Raw genomic sequence first — 22,188 nt, 5'->3', positions numbered from 1 at the left:
GCTCCTGAAGTCATGGCAGTCCCTTACATGCCTTATCTTGTCTGATATCTTTTCAATTTTACCCCTTAATGACACAACTGCCCATTGAACCCATTCGATTGTGGGGGCTGGTCACCTAAACCCCAGCAGGCATCCCTGAGGACAGGATAGCCAGGGCAGCCCAGCGTTCCCACCCAGAGGGTCGCCATCAGTTGCCTCCATTCTGGGCACTCAGAAGCAGTTGTGACGGCTCTGCTAATAAGAGCGAGCAATCAAGAAGCTGGGGTGTCAACAGCAAGTCATATGGAATCCTCTAAGGCCACTGGATCACCAAAAAGTTAGCCAGCCGAGCCCCATTGGGACCTCACCCACGAGCACTAACAGGCTGGCACCCAGAATGCCAAACAGGGCCACTTGTTACAGTGGCTGGGGGACCCGCTCAGTAAATGCCACTCCTCCTCTTCCCCCAGGGCTAAGGGGCAGAGCTCATTTCAGTGCAACCAGACGACGTAATCCCTTTCCACCTTCTCTATGTCATTTTAGTCCCTGGAAGCACTAATGGCTCATGCTTAACTATTAACTGAAAGATTGGTAGTTCGAAACTACACAATAGCACCACAGAATAAAGGTCTGGCAATCTCTTTCCATAAAATAGCCACCACTTAAAACTGTATGGGATTTACTTTGGAATTCATGGTGCTGTCATTAGTCGGAATTGATTCCGTGCGCTGGATTTAGTTTGGTTTGGTTATGTTCAGAAGGGCCGTCACGGTACACAGAGTCCATTCACCCCTCTTTGTCTGACAGCTATGAAAACGCACGTGAATGAGCACAGCTAGTTCCTTCTGTTGTTCAGGAGAAAAACAGAGATGCAATTAAAGGACTCAGGCATCGGATTTCCTCACTTCACTTCAGGAGGAAAAATGCAAATCAAGATCACTATCAGCCCAAAGCGGATTCCTATAAGGTACAGGTCAGGCCTACCTTCAGCCTCTTCAGCAGTTCTGATTGCAGTCATCCCTCCGAGGCCCCCCACTACATCTCTGATGGTTGATAATTCAATGCAATGGTAACACCCAACTCACAGACCATACTTACAATTAGGGGGCTTGGGATAGAAGTCTGAGTACAATTCAGGATCAGGAACAACTGGAAGGTAAACGGTTGTGCATCTTTGATAAGGGCAATTTATTCTCGGCTGCTACTACCAGGCCCTCACTCTTGAACTTGACCTCCACTTTCAACTGTGCCCCCTTCACCCCTTCTCCCTCTGGCAGGTGTTACTACCTTCTTTAATGCTATCATGAAAGGCACCCACTCCCCCAGTGTGCCGCCTTCCCTAACATGCAACACTCCCTTGGCTCCACTCGTCCGTTTGCCCAATGTCCTCACCCGGAAGCCTGCGGGACCGTTGCACTGGTCTCCGGTGGTGCAGCTGCTGCCTTTTCCCGGGAACTGGCCTTTGCAGCACTTCTTGCTGCTTCCGGTCATCACTAAGTTACAATTTTCTGACTCCCGGGTCTAGAAGGTTCTCAGTGTAGGGAGCCAAGTCTAAAAGACACGCCCCCCACTCCTGGCGGTTCTTCCTGATGGCAGTTCTCATCCTCCCACTGCTGGGACTGGTGCCTTTTATGCCTAACACAATGTCAAGGCTGACCAATCTCTTATTTGTTTGATTCTTTTTAAAATCCTTTTATTGGGGACGCGTACAACTCTTCTCACGATCCATCAATCCACCCATCCATCCATCCATCCATCCATCCATCCATCCATCCATCCATCCATCCATCCAAGGTGTCAAGCACATTTGTACATTTGTTGCCATCATCATTCTCAAAACATTGGCTTTCTACTTGAGCCCTTGGTATCAGCTCCTCATTTTTCCCTCCCTCCCCACCTCCTCACAAACCCTTGATAATTTTTTTAAGAAACAATTTAGGCTATTTTTAGGTAAAGATAAACAGACTTTTCCCAGGGCGACAGGTGAACTGAAGGTCAGGAGGAAGCAGGTGGGGGCTCCTCACAGCTCTTGCCATAGGAGGGGTCTCTGAAGGTAGAAGGCGCAGAACCGCGGCGGCCACTGGTGGGGCAGAGAGTTCCTTTCACAGGTGGGGTGGGTGAGGCAGCAGCTCTCCCTTGGTCACTGGATTGGTTCAAGTGTACAATTATATTTGTAGAGAATTGGCATGATTAACACTTGGAGGCAGGGGGATTAAGTTAAGGACTAACATAAGGAGCCAAGCAGTTTATTCGGTTGAATTCTGAATCACAATCAGGAAATAGTCTTTATCAGGTGCGACCATAATTTCATTTTTCTTGGAATGAATTCAAAGGAAGGTGAGGTCATTCTGGGGGTCGATTTCTCGCACAGTGCTCCTGGCCTTCTAGATGAAGTTGTGCGTGAGGTTGGCGTACTGTGCGGTGGTGGGATTGTCCATGGTGCTTTTGATGGGAATGCCTTCAGTGTTCACCACGATGATCCCCTGCACACCCTTCTGGCTCTGCAGTCACTTCAGGGTTTCTTCCTCCTCTGCCATCTCGAAGCCATCCTGCAGCTCCACGTCGCCAGCACTCGGCCAGGCTCCACCCTTGATAATTTATAAATTATTATTATTTTTTCATGTCTTACACTGTCCGATGTCTCCCTTCACCCATGTTTCTGTTGCTAACCAATCTCTTATAAGGGTGCCATGCATCTTATTGGCATCATCCCATCCAATCATTTTGTCAGGTTTAAAATCACAAATTCTGTCATCAAGTCAATTCCAACTCAGAGCAACCCTGTTGGACACAGTAAAGCCCCAGTGCTTCCCAGGCTGTAAATATTGACAGAAACAGAGAGTTTTGTTTTTCGCCTATAAAACAGACAATGGATTCAAACTGCACACTGTCTCAGCTATAGCTAGAAGGATCATAATCACTGCTAGAAGCAATTACTCCCCCAGAGGCTCAGACAAGAACAGAAGAAATTATTCCAAAGATTCCCAGTCTTGGAAGTTTCTGGTCCTGCCTCTACCACATAAGCAGAGATGAGGAGCTTAGACATCCCTGTGATTTAGGGATTTCATTTGGCCTGATCACGGTATCTATCTCATGCTGGTCTCTTTCTTCTCTCCACTGTGGTGCATATTCAGGAAAAAGGTCTCAATTGCTCTCCTAGAACGGGGGCCCTGAATTGGGTTCCCATACCCGACCAATGAATGAGTCCCTGGGTGATGTGAAGAGGTATCACATGTGACTGCTATCTAGAATATCGGTGGTACTATTTCTCCTGGCGACTGCTCAAAAAAAAAAAAAAAGCATGGCACTCTGATGCTTAAAAAAGAAAAAAAGTTGTTTTAAATAAGCCATTGAAATTCTATGGACACACAGTTCTTCAATGAGTTAGAATCAACTGGATAGTCCCTCGGGGTGGGGTGGGGGGTTGTTTGTTTATTTGCTTTGTTTTAGTTTTCAAGTGAGGGAGGTCATATTCTTTTTTTTTAATGTTTTATGAGGGGCACATACAACTCATCACAATCCATACATACATCAATTGTGTAAAGCATCCTTGTACATTCATTGCGAAGGAGGTCATATTCTAACCCAGGTTCAGGTGGTCAAGATATCAGCTTTGCCTTATTCACAGGTGCACCAAAGCCGAACTTGCTGGCTGCCACGGCCTGCCCCAGCCTGAGGTTCTTAGACAGCCAGCACCTGTGCAGAGGCCAGCTGGGCCTAGAGAACAACTCTCTCCAAGTTGAGCAAGGCAGAGCAATTTCCTAGGAATAACACACCCTCTAGTGGCCAGCCGTCTGAAGTACCTCTTCCATCCTCCGTCCCGGAGGCCACAGTCACTTCCTGGCCAAAATCAGACAATAAAAACCTTTGGAGGAGGAAGAAGGAGAGAAAAACTCATCACAGAAAAGTAATAACTAGTCATTCACTCCTTCAACAAGGATGTGTTGAGGTTTTGCATTGCGCCCAGCTCTGTGCCAAGCACAGAGGACCCAGCAGTGAGTGGGTTAGACCCAGCCCTGCCCTAAGAGAACCAAGATCCAGCTGGAAGACTTGATGAACACATGAAATGGAACAGATATGGAAGCTGATGGGGGTGATGGCATCTACTTGAGGAGCATCTCTGAGGGGCTCACACTGGAATCCAGGATGGTTTGAGGGCATGGCCCACAGTAGGATGTGCAGAGAACTGTTCTAAGCACAGGCAGAGCAAAGAAGTTCTGAGGCAGAAGCAGCCTTGCTGTGTTAGAGGAATATGAGGAGGCAAGTGAGAGGCCCAGCGAGGAGGGGGACTAGAGAGAGAGTGGGGGTCAGATCAGGGACCTGGAAGCAAAAGTCACGATTTGGCTTTGTTTCTGTTTCTGTTTCATCTCACAGTCCTGAGCAGGGAAGTGACGTTATTTTAATTGTGTTTTGTTTGTTTTTTTTTTAAAGAATCACACACACCAAAAAAATATATATATCAAACTCAATTCAATCACACAACTCAAATGTATCAAATATAATGAAGAGTGCTCAGGAGTAGGCAGCATACCATTCTGCTATAGGGATGGTCACCATGGGTCCGAGCCACCTGGACGACAGCTAACAACAGCAGCTATGTCTCTGTATCGGATATTATACTCAGTGCTTTGATCACATTATCTGCTTACATTCTTACAACGGCTCTACCCTTACAGCAGTGGGTGCTGGCGCCTGGCCCTTTTTAACAGATGAGGAGGCTGACGTTCAGATGGGTGCAGCGGTGTGTTCCTGGTCATAGATCTAATAACTGGAAAGCTAAGAGTTGAGCTCAGCTGCTGGACTCCAGGTCTATGGAGTTCCTGGTCTGGGAATTGAGAGGCTTGGATACTAATCCTCATGCCCTCCAATAAGCCATGTAAATAGGCGATTCCTGACTTTTCCTGATACTCTTATGATTGGCACTCAGCCAAGGCAGTGGGACCTGATAAGGGCTTAGGATGAGGGTATGTCACCACTTTATTGAACCGCTGCTCTGCACGATGGAAGTAATTGCTCTTCTTTTGGGCGTGGCAAGAAAGACACCAGGCACAACGTACAGACATGGAAATTGGTGTAGAGCAGCTGCTCAGTAGGTGTTATGTCCATTATTCTTCCCCAGAGCTTTAGGAGCATGTTCTAGGAATCTGGTGAGACGAGTCAACCCACCCAGCCTTCTCTAAAAGAGAAGTCATTCTGGCCCATTTTAGTGGTCATCAGCAAGTCCAGCTGCTGTGGTGGCTGACATGTTTTGCCATTTCACTTCATCTTCAAAAGGCAGTAGTCTTTGCTCTTTATCAGCAAGTGCTTCAAGGCCTCTTCCCTTTCAGAAAACAAGGTGGTGATATCTGGATGTTGAAAGTTGTTCATGAGTCTTTTTCCCAGTCCTGGTGCAATATTCTTCATATGGTCCAGCTTCTTGGATAATTTGCTCAGAATTTAGACTGAATTCAGTATGGTGAGGGGATACAACCCTGACACACATCTTTCCTGATTTTAAACCACACAATTTCCCTTTGTTCTATTCAATCAATGACCTCTTGGTGTGTGTACAGGTTTCACAGGAACACAAATATTCTGGAATTCACATTCTTCACAATGTTATCCAGAGTTTGTTATGATCCATACACTCAAATGTCTTTGCATCCTTTTCATATTCTCTGCTTTCAGGTAATATCCATCTGACATCAGCAATGATATCTCGCAGTCTAAGTCCACTTTTGAACTAGCTTGAATTTCTGGCAGCTCCTTGTTGATGTATTGCTATAGCCATTTTTAAATTATCTTCAGCAAAATTGTACTTGCATGTGATAGTAATTAAGTTGTTTGATGATTTTCACATTCTACTGGTCACCTTTCTTTGGAATGTGCACAAATACAAATCTCCTCTAGTCAGTTGGTCTGGTACCTGTCTCCCAAATTTCTTTGCATAGACTAGTGAGTGCTTCCAGGGCTGCCTCCGTTTGTTGAAATTAGCTAACTGGGTCCATTTTCTCCACCACAGATTGTCACAGAACGAGAAAGAGCTGTTAGAGGCATCTGGAGAGTAGTTGGCATTGAAGGATGGAAATGCATAGTCAGAATGAGACCAAGATTCTGCCCTCTTGTGCTTCCCATAGGTTGATGGGAAACAGATCAGTAAGTGCACAGGTTCGAACTGAATGGAGGCATCTCACCGTGGAGGTTAGATTCAGAAAGAGATTTGGCAGAATGGTGTTCCTAAAAGCAAAAAGAATTTCAATCGATGGCTGAAAGCTGAAACTAAATTTTGTCCTGTACTTAGAATTGTTGGTGGCTTGATTTCAGAGCAACAGGGGCCTCCCTTTCTCAACCCCCGCCCCTTTTGCCCCACACACTGCCCCACATTTGCCATAGAGGCTTGTTACAGGGAGGTAATAAACCAAACACATTTCCATGTAGTCGATATCATCTCATAGTGAGCCTTTAGGGCAGAGTAGAACTGCCCCTGTGGGTTTCTAGGACTATAACTCTTTAAGGAGTAGAAAGCCTTGCCTTTCTCATAAGGAGAGACTGGTGGTTTAGAACCGCTAACCTTGAGGATTGCAGGTCAACGTGGAACCACTATTCTACCAGGGCTCCATAGGGAAGTAATAGAAATATTTAATCGAGGGCTTTGAACTTGTTCAAATCTTTACTGGGAATTTACCTTCCCATCCCAGATATACTGTATCAGAATCAGAATCTTCAGTTTTCCAAGATCCTCAGGTGATAGGTAGGTAGGTAGGTAGGTAGGTAGGTAGGTAGGTAGATAGATAGATAGATAGATAGATAGATAGATAGATAGATAGATAGATAGATAGATAGATAGATAGATCTGGGGAGCTTGTTAAAAATAAGGATTCTGATTCAGTATATCTGGGGTGAGCATACAAATTCTCAGATGAGAATGATACAGAAACAAACTTGTTTGAAACCTTAATTTAATCTCCATGCAAAAGCAAATCCTGCCATTAGAGCAACCTCATCGCTTCTAGCCAGCCATGGGGGATGCGAGGGGCTGCAAATCCCAGGCTCCACTCCATTTGGTCATGGGCAGGCTTGGCATCCAAGCTGGATCGATTGTTATCTTGACCACAAAACATGGGTTCTTAGCAAAATCAGAGTCCTTCCGTGGGATTTTTCTGGATGAATATGTTACCAGCCACATTAAGAATAAAAATGTCACAGTGGAACCCAATGTTCAGAGACACAAAACAAAGACCAAAAGTGAATTTCAACAGCATCAACCCCTGCTTCCCATCCTCTCGGGCAAGCCTTATTCCTGCCCTTCCTGGATATGTGAATGATCCAATTTGTGTTTCTGTCACTTGCCAACAATAAGACCTTGAAACCGAGATGACCATTGAACTCCGACTGAAAGCAAGAAATCCCCCTGAGAGAGGCGGTCTCTCACCCTGCGCTGCCCTTGTCTGGACTCCGCCCCAGGCTCCGCCCCCCGGCTCCGGCTCCGCCCCCGGCTCCGACTCCGCCCAGCCCCGCAGGCTGCAGGGCCACCTCCGGCCTCCAGGGGCCGCCACGCGAAGGTGGCTGCCCCCTGCGCGCGCGCGGCGGGCCCTCTCTATTGCCTCAGCCCCGGCCGCTGTCCCACAGGCTGCGGCTCCCGAGCTCCGGCCAGGTCTTGCGCACGGCCTTCTCCCTAGTGGTCTCGCGCCGCCGGGCGCGCGCCGCCTCCCTGCCTCGCGGCGCAGGGCCTCGCGGGCTCCGCTCCCGCCCTCCGCTCGCCTGGCCCGGACCGGAAGCGGCGCCGCACGGCCTGGGCCTGGCGCGGGGGGCGGGCACCGGGGCCCGGTCGGACATGGGCAAGAAGCACAAAAAGCACAAGTCCGACAAACACCTCTACGAAGGTAAGGAGAGGACGGGGCCGGCGAGCTTGCGAGCCCGGGACGTGCCCTGGAGATTTCCTTCTCTCGACTGGACTCTCGAGCCCGAGGGGACGGAGCCGCGGCCGCGGCCCGGGGGACCCGGTGGGTCTGCGAATGGGGCGCGGCGAGCCAGAGGCCGCGCACCCCCGGGCGGGATTGGAACCCGGACTCACCTGGCGCCAGGTGGAGCCTGCTGAGAGGTGTGGGGCGGGCGGGAAAGCCCGCGGTCGTTGGCGGATGGCTGCGCCGCCGGGCACTTGACCAAGGTGGGTCATTCAACAGGTGCGTCTTCGAGAGTCGAGAGTGTCTCCTGCGGGCCCCAAGCGGCAGTCCCCCCTCTCTCCGCTCCCCGTCCCCCCGCGCGTCGTTACGGACCGGCGAGTCCCTCCTTTAATCGAGGCTCACTCCTTTTGTTTAAGACTATGTGGAGAAGCCCTTGAAGTTGGTCCTCAAAGTGGGAGGCAACGAAGTCACCGAGCTCTCCACGGGCAGCTCAGGGCACGACTCCAGCCTCTTCGAAGACAGGAACGACCATGACAAACACAAGGACAGAAAGCGGAAAAAGCGCAAGAAAGGAGAGAAGCCGCTTCCTGGGGAGGAGAAAGGGAGAAAACGGAGGCGAGTAAAGGTAAATACAGGTTGTTTGATTGCTCTCCGCTTTGCCGAGGGCCCCCTTTTTCTCGGTAGTCCATCCTCCCGCGCTATCTTTTCCTTTGTGTCCAGGGAGACGCTTGTTTTTGAGGCATGGCAGCGCCGACTAGAAACGGGGCTCGTGTTAGGACACCTCTATTTTTATTGCACTCGTTGATAGTTGTACTCACGCACCAGGTGAGTTCAAGTGGCTAAAGCTTGATTTTTCAAGAGGTGCTCAGGAAAGCCAAGCTTTTCAAAAACATCCATTTCAAAAAGCAGTGGGCTCTCCGGGGGTTCAGGTTTTGTTCTGAAGTAAATAGTAAAAGGTATGGTGAAAACTTTTCACTTTGTAAAATAAAGTTTTCGCCTTGGAAGAAAACATTTTATCAGAAACCTTTGAAAATTGAATGCCAGTAACAGCATTTTCTGATCCACTTGTGTTGAGTAGAAACAAATACTCGCTTTGCAAACTGGAGGAGAAAAAGCAAAACTTTCCTTCTAAGGAATGATTATATACATACTACAGATGTAAGCCTAGGTGTTTGCGTGCCCATTAAGCCAATTATTTTATCTTGAAGATTGATTTTCCATAATTAGTCTTATAATTTTTCTTATGCTTACATATACAACAGAAATGAATTCCATGTGGTTAAATTTCATTTTTAAGTCACCACATCTCAAGGGGTTTTTCTTTGGCATTGAAGTTTACTTATTTGAAAGTTTCTGAAGGTTCTTCCTTTCTTCCCATGCATTTTGCATTAGGCTAGACTAACAACAGGTGTTTCTCTTTCTTGACTAAATTATGAAAGCTATAGATGCATGTGGGCTTTTAAAAAAATCTCAATCGTAGCTAAGCAAAATGAAAAATACATTCTTCGCGCCTGTTTTCATACAGTCTATCTGTCCAGTATTATCCAGTTTGTTGTTAATTTTATGCATTGTAATTAACAAACATCCTCTTACGTTATAGAAGACTGTAAAAGCTGCCTCCTGTACCACCCCGGAGTTCAAACTGCAAGCCTTCTAGTTTTTCCTTCTGATACTTAACCTCTTTTTCTAAATGTAAGAGTGTAGGGTTTTTGTGCTTTATTAGTTTTATGCATCTACTGGCATGTTATAGAGGATGGAATTTAAATGAGCATTCTTAGCACTGCTAACTAACCCACTGCCATCTTGGAATCCTAGAAGACAATGTAGAATTGCTCCATTGAGTTTCCAAGACTGAATATTTTTGAGAGCAGACAGCTCATGTTTCTCTCAGAGTGATTTGTGGGTTTGAACCACTGACCGTGTGGCTGGCAGCCTGACATATAACCACAAACTACTACTCCACACCTGTAATTTCCCATCCTTCATTTTCACACTGTAGTTGGTTAAGTCAATATGCAGTTTGTTTTTTATTATTCACTGTGGTGACAAATGCAGTAAATAAATGCAGATCCGATCACGGCCAATGAGGTAAAGTAAATGCTTTCATTCATGTGGTAACCATCTGTTCACAAACTGACATGAAATCCAGCTGAATTCTTCTCTTCGTAAACCATCTCGCCTCCTTTTTTTTCTTTAAAGACATTATCTTGTAGCCTCTGTCCTCTCTTCTCACGAGACCAGTAGGGCTCTCTGGCCCTACTCTGTAATTTTTCTCTGCCTACTCCTTGGATTTCTTGGCTTTTCTATTTTTAAATTTATTTGTTCTCGTGGAGTCCAAACTCTAGAAACGTCCTAAGAAAGCATACATCAGAGGTAGGTTTTTGTAAATTCGTTCTTGTTTGGAAATCTTAATTCTACCCCATTGTCTGCCTGATAGGAGGCCTGGTGGTGGCTGCTGATCACAAGGTCAGCAATGAAAGCCACCTGCCACTCCTCAGGAGAAAGAAGAGGCTTTCCACCTCCTGTAGGGAGTTAGTCTCACCCCAGCCCCAGACAGAGCCAAGGCCCGAGCCTCCTGGCTTCTCATGCTTTGACAACCACCACTCCCCTCACCTCCCAGCACACCCTTCCGCAGGCTGTTTCCACTGAGGAAAAGGAATTGTATGTCCACTATCCAGAACTTCCACTCTTTTGACTGCCGATACAAGTAAGGGTGAAGACCTGCTTCCTGCTGGGACTGAGGATCATATCCATATACGAATTCAACAGAGAAATGCTAGGAAGACCCTTATTACTGTCCAAGGGATCGCTGATGATTACGATAAACAGAAATTAATGAAGGCATTTAAGAAGAAATGTGGCTGCGGTGGTACTGTGAGCATCCGGGATATGGAGAAGTGATTCAGCCACAGGGTACCAGCGCAAGGACATAGGCCAGCTCCTTGTTGAGATTGGACTGGCTAACGATGACCACCTGAAGGTTCATAGGGTTGTTTGTTTTTATTTTTTTAATGGTTATGGCTTACAGAAGCTTAAGTGAGGATTTTCTTGACATGAGTAGGAAAATTCCCTCTGTCCTTTGTCACAACTTTAAAACCTCACAGCTTGTATGTAACCATTTAAAGTCCACTTTTAACTTGGACTAGTGTAGCTCTTTCATGCAATAAACTGAAAAGAGGGGGCAGAGGAGTTTCAGAAAATCAGAGGCAATTCTACCCCTGACCTACAAGGTTGCTCTGAGTCAGAATCACTTCACTGACAGTGAGTTTTGGTTTATCATTTTTATCAGACTGATATCTTGATTTTTAATGGAATGTGTATTAAAAACTTTACTCCAAGAATTCTGAAGGAATTGCTCTACTGTGTTTTGGCTTTCAGTTTTGCTGTTGAGAAGTATTGTTCTTATTCTCAGTCATTTGTATGCAACCGTTACTTTCATTTTTAAAATCCAGTGCTCTTAACGCATGCCTTCAGTTTTGAGATGTGTACTTCTTAATTACCTGTGTGTACTTCATAATTACCTGCGATAATCTTCTCCCCTCTGTTTTCTCCCTTCTCTCTGGTGCCATTTAGCTGTTGATTCATAGACTAATTTCCCGTTTTTGTGTGTTCTGTCTTCAGAGAAACTCAAATTCACTGCCATGCCGTCAATTCTGACGCAAAGCAGCCGTGTAGGGCAGGGTAGAACTGGCCCAATGGGTTTCTAAGACCATACATCTTTGTGGGCATAGAAAACCTCATCATGCTCCCTTGGAGCGCTGCTGCTTTCAAACTGTTGACCTGGGTTATCAACTCAACTCAGAACCCACCGAGCAACCAGAACTCTTCTCTTCAAGAATAGTTCTGGAATTTTAGCTTTTCACTCTTCTGTTGAATTTTATTTCAGACCTCATTTTTAATCTAATAGTGCCATTCTTATTTTAAATGCAATGTCTTATTTCTGAGGATATTAATTGAAGGTTTTTTTCTTTTTGTTTTGTTGATTTCTATTTTCCCTTGTATTTCCCCCAAATTCAGTTTATTAGCTTAATCTCTTTTATAGATTGCAAGCATTCTTTAGTTTTTTGGATCCTTTGTAGTCTTTAAAAAAAAAAAGAATGGCATTTGATATGGGGGTGACTTCTTACCTCCTACAACTGTGCAAGGGGAGGTGAAAATAATGCTCTGCAGCATCAGCTAAAGCCTGGCTGCTGTGAGCCTGAGCCCTGGTCGCAGAGCGGGTCGCATAGTGGACTGGAACTGCAGATCAGCTGCTCTGCTCGAGAAAGATGCACGAGACTTCTGCCATAAAGACTGAATGCCGTGTTGCCCAAAGTGGGTGATACTGTTTTCCTGAGGAGGGTTGCGGGGAGCAATGAAACAGTGGGGAGACCTTGCCAAAGCAGATAGCTATACATTTTCCTGGATTAAGGACTATTGTACAAAAGTTTTTAGTGCCAGAGGACTGCTGAGTAAATTTTTCCTCATCTTTTCCACTTTCAGTGGTTCTCAACCTTCCTAATGCTGCGGCCCTTTAATATAGTTCCTCATGTTGTGGTGAGGCCCCAACCATATAATTATTTTCATTGCTACTTCATAACTAATTTTTATACTGTTCAAAATTGGCGACCCCTGTAAAAGGATCATTTGACCCCCAAAGGGGTGGTGACCCACTGGTTGAGAACAGCTGCTCTATCTTATTTTAGCTTTTTTCTCCCTTTTGAGTGATCTCTGAGCCTAAAGCCTGTCTAGTTCTAGAACATGCACTCGTGTTCTGAGCTTTTCCAGGGAACTGGGATTTGAACAGGTATCTCCACAGATGCTCTCTTTAGGCAGAAGGGTCATTGTTCTGCAAACGCCTCCATCTGCTTCCACTCTCCTACGTTTATTGTTCTCTCTCATACTTTATTGACTTTTCTTTACTTTGTTCCTGCCATCATCTGTGTCAATGGATGTTGCCGTGTAATCAGTTTCAATTATGACTGTTTAATTCTAAGAAGCCCTGATGGTGCTGGCTGCTAACTACAAGGTCAGTCACCCCTTAAGATGAGACCTTCTGCTCCCAGAAAGATTTACAGCCTCATAGTCTCTTAGGGGCATTTCGGCGCTGCTCCATAGCAATCACTTTGAGTCAGAATCGACTTTATGACACACTTTTTTTGTTTTTTACACAGCCTCACACTTAACCTCTGCTATCTATGGTTCTCAATCTTGGACTTGCTATGCAAACTTTCTGACCTCCAGTCTGCTGTGACATGACATTTTACTCAGGGGTTAACTTCTAAAGTCAGCACATAAGTGGAAATTAGGTTGTCAGATAACCTCTGAAAATGCCTTAAGTTGTTCATAATTACAATATTTATAGTCTTCATAGTCTGATTCTATACAACAAAATATAATTATACAAGGTGAAGAGAGTACTTTTACTATACAATTGTAATCAGGATGTTTTCTTCAGAGAATATAGTTGGCCCCATGCTCGTTTGAATATGTGTATATTTGAATATATGATAATTGTATTTTTATTTGTAAAGCCCAGTTCAAATGCTGCTTTCTAGGCAAAGTCGTCTATGATTCCCACCATCTCCAAGTAATCTCAGGGGCCTAGGAACTAGAAGTTGGACTCTTAACTTTATTTATCTATATACTTTGAAAAGAGTGGAGCTTTGGTGCCCATTTGAACATCTCTTAAAGATTCCCCAAGAGCAGGATTTGAGTTCTTATTCTGGAACTGTGTAACCGTAGAAAAGTTACTTGGTCTTATTTAGGAAATAGAGATTTTAATACAAAATCTCATACAGTTATGGTAAGAAGTGAGCTGAAGGATGTAGCACAGAACCTTCTGTGTAATATGTGCTTAATAAGTAACAATTATTTGTAAATGTTTTGGTAAATGACAGTGGGGTGGACAGAACTGACCTCATGGCTTTCTTATTGCCATGATCAGGGGTCCGTCATGCCTGTATGCCATCCTTCCTTAGCTATTTTGACACCAACCATTCTTTCCGGAGCAATCTACTTCTATGATGTCTTCCAGAACTCTGCAGTGGCAACAAGTGAATCAGAATGCTCATGATTAAGAGAGTTTCTTAGAAAAATTAACACAGTCAGGAGCAGCAAACAGTAAGGACACAGTCATTGGTCCACAGCAGCACCTCTCCTTAGCTAGCAGCCAGGTCTCTTCAGTCCTTAGTCTCTTGGCCACGAGATCTCTCAACCTTTGCCTCCATGGGCCAGGAAGCCAATCTACCTGTCACTGCGTTCCACAGTTCCATAGACTTGGGCCAGAAGGGGAGAGAGAGTCTTGGCACTGTTCCTCTGCGTCTCCATGCTACAGTCTGATGCCGTTGATTTCCTCAGCCTCTGCTCCTTCAGGAAGAGGTCTTGGGTCGGCTTTTCCAATGGTAATGCAATTTCTCTATGTGACTCTTGTGCACTGAGGAGGCTTTGATGGAGGCATAGCCCTCCAAAGAAAGCAAAGGATGGTATCTGAAGTCACACCCTCTAATAAAGTGTTTAGAGGCACCCAAAAAAACAAAGGGTGCAGCTTGATTCGCCCTCTAATTAAAAATTCACAGCATGAATCGATCCTGCCTAGTAGCAACCCTGTAGGACAGAGTGGAACTGCTCTTGTAGGTTTTGGAGACAATACCTCTTCACAGGTATAGAAACCTTATTCTTTCTCCCTCCGAGTGCGTGGGAATTTCAAACTACTGATCTTGTCGTTAGTAGCCCACCTCATAATGACTAACCAAGGCACTACCCTCTGCTACACCAGATCAAACTCACTGCCATTGAGTCAACTCTGACTCGTAACAACCGTATAGGACGGGGTAGAACTGCCCCTGTGAGTTTCTGAGACTGTAACTCTTTTTACAGGAGTAGAAAGCCCCATCTTTCTCCCACTGAGCAGGTGGTTTTGATCACAACCCATCTCATAACCACTATGCTACCAGGGTTCCTTACTCTGTGAAAGTCAGGTCTTAATCCTACCTTAATCTTGTCCATTCGTATAGTAGAGAATGCTCTCCAAGATGAGATAGTCATGGTGTATAAAGTCCAGAATAGCATCACATGAGAAATTATGGCTAGAAGGGCCATATTAATTGACTACAACTCAGATGTATGTGTAGTTTTGGAGTAATCATGGTAGAGATATGTACTTTAGCTGTTTTATTTAAAAGTATATAACTACTTGTCTAATTATTATAGATTATCATTTTATCCACCAAGTAGCCTACACAGAATTGTACCTGTTGCACCATAAGTTTTACTTCATTGTCCTCTTGTACATATCACTAGATTCAATGGTATAAGCATTTTAATGCACAATTTTATTTATTAGTTGTGGGAATGTTTAACTTGAAAAAATAAAGCTGAATCTTTTTCTTTAAAGGACAAACTATATAATAAGAAGTACATGCAAAAAATATAAGAATTATTTAATTATATACGAATTCTATATTATATATAATTATATAAGAATTGCATACAAATTTCTTGCCAGTAATTTTCATTCAAATGTTTAAGAAGTAATTAAACCAATGCACTTTAGTTGTCTCTATGTTACGGTCTGTTTGAAGTCAGTGCATGTTATGTGTACTCCTAATGCCCTGCTGGACATTCAGTACTGCTACTCTACAGGAACAAACGCTGTTGATCTTCTCCTGGACATGTTTAACTACTGTGGTCAGGGCCTTCTTACACAAAAGAAGAAATCACTTAGACATCATAAAAAATTGCAATTTATTCCTGAGCCAATTGTCTTGAGCAAAGAATAAAACCTAAGTCATCTTAAAACCAAATAGCTTAGCTCGACTGGTGGAAGGAACGTAAAACTGCTCTTTTTAAAGAACTATATAAAACCAAATTGACAAAAGAAATTTCAAAAATAAAGTAGAAACCTTTATAGGGCAGTGAATTTATAATAATTAGGGAGGAACAACTGAGAAAAGGATGGTGAGAATCATTGTGCAACTCACAGAATGTAATCCGTATCATTTAAATGTACATCTAGAAACTATTGAGTTGGTGTGTATATTCACAACAGCAATAAAATAAAAGTTTTAAAAGTAATACTTTTGGCACAGTTCAAGGCTGATGCATACAGTAATTGGAGCTTTTTGGGGGTGAGTTTGTTTCTTTTTACCCATAATGATTTTTCTACATGGCTTTTGCTATTCATAGTAAAACTCAAGTTTATTTATTGCCTTTGAGTTAATCCCAGCTTGAAGGTGTTTTTCCTGGACCGTAATGTTATTTGAGAGTAGAAAGCCTCATCTTTCTCCCTTAGAGCACCTGGTAGTTTTGAACTACTGACCTGGTGGTTAACAACCCAATACATAACTTGCTATGGCTCCAACCGTTCACAATTACTTGGACATTTTCTGCTCCTGCAGGTTATTCTTGCATATATAAAGGTTATCTATCAGTGTGCTACGGGGCTCCTAAAAGTTCATGAGAAAGTTTTATTATCTTTCAATTTTATTTTCCACAAACTTTTTGAAGCCCCTCATGTATAAAATATTCGTGAATAGTATTATTTTTCTAACATTTCTGGCATAGAGGAATATATGAAGCTGCCTTATATAATGTATAGTTTTAAAAGCATACTAATCATTATTTTGGAGTGTATATACTTAACCAAAGATCTCTCTACTTTTAAGGCTTTGCACACACTTGAAATCAAAAACATTAAAGGGGAGGTATATCTTTGAGAGGAGATTTTATTTTGGAAATAGCCAGTTATATCACACCTAGCAATTATAAGACTAGGAGATATCGGCAGCAGTAAAGCATTTCTGAATAATCAATATTCAAAAAGTAATTCAGAATCAAACACATCATGGAGCCAAGGAGCTTCTAGCAGCAATTGGCTGCGGTGCAAATCCCTCAGGCAAAAGCAGGTCACACATGGAGAGAATGTAAGAAGCCCTAGTGTAAATCAGAGGTTCCCAAATTTATTTGGCCGACGGTACTTTTTTTAGGAAAAAAATTACTCGGCACCTCTGGCAATTAAAAATGTTAGCCATACACTTTATCCCATAAGCCAGGATAAAGTATAGTTTTCTGCCTCTGCAGCTCCCATAGAAATATCCCATGGATACCACCCACTTTAAGAAACACAGTTCTAGACTGGGATACCCTGGTGGCACAGGGGTTACTGCTAACCACAAGGTCAGCTCTTCAGTACCACCCGTGGTTCTAAGGGAGAAAGAAAAGCCTTTCTTCCATAAGGAGTTATAGTCTCGAAAACCCACGAAGGCAGTTCTACCCTGTCCTGTAGGGTCGCTATGAGTTGGCATCACTCCATGGCAGTTAGTTTGGATAGGAGTTTTATTCTAGACTAAGGTTGGCAACCTGACCAGTATCTTTATTTCCCTAATAGACATGGCTGCTTTAATACTACATCAGCAAATTTAACCCTAATATGTGTAGCTGTTTTTATACTGAATCAGCAAAAGGTAATCGTTGTGACAGAACTGATGGGCCATAAACTCTAAAATAGTTACCATATCATTCTTTTACCGTATTCTTATAGGAACTGTTTCTCTCATGACTTTTTTACTGGATTTGATAATTAGTTGCAATAACCACACAGAACTTACAGCAAAACTTAGCATTGTGGAATTTTTAGAGAAGTTAAAAGGTAAACAAATCAGGAGTAGTAAATTGTAGGGATACAATCATTGGTCCATGCTATGCTTTTCTTCAGCCAACAGCCAAGATGCGTGTCTCTGATTAACCATATGATACCCTGGCCTCTGATCTCAACAAGAAAGCCAGGTTGCGCTAGTTCAGTCTCAGTCTTTTGGCAGTGATCTCTTAGGTCTCATGGCTTCCTTGCATTGGCCTCTTTTGGTTTGGCACGGCAGCTGCCATTTCAGAGGAGGATGTGCTCTCCTGGTGACTCTTCGTCATGAGGATCCCAGGAACTCTGTCTGTTCCTGTTCCTGGGATGGCCCATTCGTAGGGCCAGGGGAGTGGCAACTGAAACTGAACCTTCTCTTCTGTACGTGTTACGCCTGCCCTGTTTGCAGTCTCATTCAGCTACTGCGTGGGAACTAGACGTTGTGCCATCTGCTTATTGTTAATGACTTTCCTCCAGTCCTTCCTGTAGTCCATTGTCTCAGGTCGTTTGTGTGTCATACACATTAAATAAAGAGAAAGGATTACAACCCTTTCGATGCTGTTTGTTAAAATCTTAAGCCATGTTATGTATACCCTCTGGTGCAAGTTCCCCAGGTGAACATAGTGGCGAGTTACTCTGCTATTGATTACACCAATTTCTCATTCATCTACGAAGTCTGAGAGTCCCATTTTTTGACATTTTTATCAAAACTTGATATTTGTAGAAATCTGGATTTTTGCCAGTTAGGTGTGGTATGTCTTTTTAGTTTTTTAATTTATAATTTCCAAGTTCTGGGGGATTTGAGTAACTTCTCATATTTCTGAACATTTCAGGGTTTTCTTATCTGTGATAGCCTTTACCTATTTAGGGGGGGGTGTCTTTATATATGATTTCGGATGCTCAGAGTTATTAGGTTTCATCTACTTTATCACACAGTCTGTAGCTAGTCTTTAGCTTTGTGTTTTATTGGCTTTAGTTTATTGGGTTTTTTGAGTTAACATGTTAGGTGTGAATACTTAATAATTTTAGTATCAAATTTAGCAAGTTTTTTCTTCATGATTTATACTTTGTACCTTGCTTAAAGATAATTCTACTCTTATGTCATAAAAGTTCTCTACTTCTACTGAAATCTAAGTTTGCTTTGTATATTTGCCTTTGGAGTTCCTTTTTTTATACATAGGTATAATGTAAAGATTATTTGTCCATTATAATTAACCATATATACGAGCATCAGCCATTTTTCATTAATTTTTAATGTCATCCTTATGAAAACAGGATTTTTTTATGTACATTGGTTATTTTTCTAACAAGTTATTTCTGGCGGATTGGAATACTCTCCCCCTCCTCCCCTTAACACTTTATTCTCTTCTATTCCAGCAGATGTCAGTAAAAACACGTAAGATTTTATTATTAAGAATCTATTTCCAAGAACGCTCTGTATTTTCCTCTGTAATTAAAGTTTATAGATGTATAGATCTTAATTCTGAACAGTTTCTAAATTATCTTTTTTTCCACTTAGGAGGATAAAAGGAAACGCGATCGAGACCGTGTGGAGAATGAGGGAGGAAATGATTTCCAGTGTCAGGCGCCTATAAGACTAGACCTGCCTCCTGAGAAGCCTCTCACAAGTTCTTTAGCTAAGCAAGAAGGTGGGATTAGCTGCATTAACTTTCCTGATTGAGGAAACTGAACATGTTTTAAGGTTCATAGTCAAAGAAAGGGACTAGGCTTTCACTTTCTAAATTTTAAAATCACCCTCACTGCTATCAAGTCAGTTCTGACTCAGAGCAACCCTATAGGGCAGAATGCAACTGCCTTTTTTGGTTTCTGAGGTTGCAAATCTTTATGGGAATGGAAAGCTTCATCTTTTTCTCTCAGAAGGGCTGGGAGTTCGATCAACTGACCTTGCACTTAGCATTCATAATCCACTACAGCACCAGGGCTCTTAGCTTCTAAATTAAAGTATTACCCACACCCCATCTCCTTACCCTCCCCCCCAAAAAAAACAGCTAATGCCAACTTGATTAATATCAACCCTACAGGGAAAATTAGAAGTCCCTTTGGGTTTCTCGGGCTATAACTTCATTTATGGGCGTAGACTGCCTTATATTCTGTGGACTGGCTGTGGATTTGATTACCAGCCCAGTGCATAGCTAACTCACTGTGTTACCAGGGTCCCTTAAAGCATAGAAATTTTTATGTTTATTTTTTTCTGTTTTCTTAGCTGTCTTTATCACTGCATAAGAAATATCAATTCAAAACAAAAGCAAATTAGCTTGTGTTTTAAATTGGTATCCTTAAACTTCAACATAAGTGGAATTTCTGTACAAGATGTTTAAAATGTGTGTGAGAAAAATCATGTGGGAAAAAATAAGATAAGTGCTCTAGAATCTTCCTTTCAAAAATGCCCATTTTCTTTCTTCTTTGCTCTAGAAGTAGAACAGACACCCCTTCAAGAAGCTTTGAATCAACTGATGAGACAGTTGCAAAGGTAAATGTTCTTCCAACATTTTCATAATATGGAAATAGCACAAAGTATAGGGTTCACCACACCACTTCTCTCTCTCGCTCGCTCGCTCTCGCTCTCTCTTTTTTCCTTCTTTATTTGGACTACTTAAAGCCACAGCTCTGGCCTTGATTCGAATATACTAGATTTTAAATTGGATGGTAAATATTTTGTCAGGAAAAGTACTCCAAAAGGTTGACTTAGATGTTCTCATTTGGAGTGTTTTAACTGGCAAATTGAAGACTGCTACATAATACTTTTAAATATTTCATCTGAAGTAATTCCTATTGTTATCTCTTTAAAGCAGAAACAACACAATGATCATTACAGTTTTGCTAATATGACTTAAAAAGTTTATGAAACAAAGTGAAAGATCATAGAATATTTTCACAAAATTTTTGAGCCTCCTTGTACATGCAAATATTTTATGTATATTTGTGCAGTGTTCAGCAATTATTAAGCCTAGCTGTAAAATATACCATGAATTAGATTTGGGTCTTCTTTTAAATGTAGACATTTATTCTAAAAATCTCAATGTCTAGGTTAAACCTAACTCAATATTAAAATATTGTTATACCCCCATTACTCAGAATTTCAAAGACATTTATAGTATATTTTAAAATGACAGAGTTCTAAGTCGTGTCTTCTAACCGTGACTTTGAGAGTGGATTGTAAATAATTTTTTAAATATACACAGCCTCTATTTTTGTTATCTAGTAAGTACAGCTATGCCACATCACACTTAACAAAAATGATGGCTTTGGACATGAACTAAGTCTGTTTGGAAGAAGTGCACCAGGCTGTGTGATCCAGAGATGGTAAATAATAAAATCCAAGCCTGAAGAAGGAAATGATATCAGTTTAAACTGTGAACACTCAGTTTGCAGAAGACTGTGGATGACAGTGGAAGTTCAAATCCATATTCAAGGCCCCACATGGATTAAGCCTCTGATAAATCCCTCAGAACCTAATAAAGGGACATGGCTAGCCTACCGTCAGACAGAAAGCATCGTAGAATCGTTAATGGCAGATGTAGTTAGGTTAATATGTGTAATACTTGAGCCATTTTTCTCTCTTTTGACCCATTCTAAAGTAGTTTTGGTTTTTTAATATTTTCTACTTTCCTTTTGATCAAGGTTTACTGTTTTGTCTAGTTGTCGTTTTTCCTTTCTTGGTTTTTTTGTGTGATTTTCTATATATAAAATTCTACAATAGATAAATCTGTAGATACAGTCAATGGATTGCTAATTGCCTGCAAACATTGCAAGAGGAGTGGAAGAAAATGAGGGAACTAACAATAAATATGAGAAGAAAATATTCTGAAATTGATTATAGTGATTGTACAGATTTCAATATAATCGAATGGTTAAATGTTATGGTATGTGACATATATGTCAGTAAAGTGTTTAAAAGAATGTTTGGCTTTAACAAACAGAATTTATGCTCAGTTTAGGCGACTAGACGACAAATTCAGACTGCCAGCAGCACCAGGAGAAGACTTGCTCTCTTTGCTGGCTCTAGAGGAAAGCTCTTGTCCCCGCTCAGTCTCGTCAGGCCTAGTGTTTCATAGAGATTGGCAGTGTCTTGGCACTGGTCTCCCTAGGTCCAGGAGTGTCTCAGCATTGGGACCAAATAAATACATTTTCTGTTCCCAGCTCTTCTTTCTTCATGGTAGTCAGGTTCGTGCTTGTTGTTTGTTTATCTCCTTTTTCCTCTTTTAAGGTAAAAAGTGATGCAGGCCACACACATCCCATTGCATAGGATCTACGACCCGAGTAAGGGTATTTTATCCCACCTTCATCTCATTGTCGATGATTGAGCACATCAAACGACAACAGTGGTTGCATCATGACGGTAACTATGAAACCATCAAGAATCATGGTCCACCCAAGTTGACACACATTCGTAGAAGACAGAGTGTAATCCAGTGGGTCTTCCTCATGCCGCAACCCTTTAATACAGGTCCTCATGTTGTGGTGACCCCCAACCAAAAAATTATTCTCGTTGCTACCTCATAACTAAATTTTCTACTGTTAAGAATCATAATGTAGATATCTGATATTCAGGATGTATTTTCATTGTTGCAAATTGAACATAATTAAAGCATAGTGAATAATCACAGAAACAATAAGTATATGTTATGAAATATTTCTAATTACAAATAAATTAAATTTTATCTTGAAGCATGGTGTAGCATGGGTAGCAGTCTT

At 42.5% G+C, this 22,188-nt stretch overlaps 1 protein-coding gene and 1 pseudogene across 1 annotated transcript in view; one reads left to right on the top strand and one right to left on the bottom strand.

Annotated features, from left to right (window-relative positions):
* Positions 1-2,225: 2,225 nt before the first annotated feature.
* On the bottom strand, positions 2,226-2,516 carry LOC142432396 (dynein light chain roadblock-type 1 pseudogene; annotated as a pseudogene).
* Positions 2,517-7,572: 5,056 nt separating this feature from the next.
* BRD7 (bromodomain containing 7) overlaps positions 7,573-22,188 on the top strand; it is a 49,859-nt gene continuing 35,243 nt past the window's right edge. The window contains exons 1-4 of the mRNA XM_075536387.1: positions 7,573-7,841; positions 8,279-8,487; positions 18,992-19,121; positions 19,906-19,963. Of these exons, the coding sequence (XP_075392502.1) occupies positions 7,793-7,841; positions 8,279-8,487; positions 18,992-19,121; positions 19,906-19,963 (446 nt within the window). The 5' untranslated portion in view covers positions 7,573-7,792. The remainder of the gene's footprint in view (positions 7,842-8,278; positions 8,488-18,991; positions 19,122-19,905; positions 19,964-22,188) is intronic.

This window comes from Tenrec ecaudatus, chromosome 18, assembly GCF_050624435.1.
Source record: "Tenrec ecaudatus isolate mTenEca1 chromosome 18, mTenEca1.hap1, whole genome shotgun sequence".
Taxonomy (NCBI): domain Eukaryota; kingdom Metazoa; phylum Chordata; class Mammalia; order Afrosoricida; family Tenrecidae; genus Tenrec; species Tenrec ecaudatus.
This window is presented reverse-complemented; position numbering and strand designations above follow the sequence as displayed.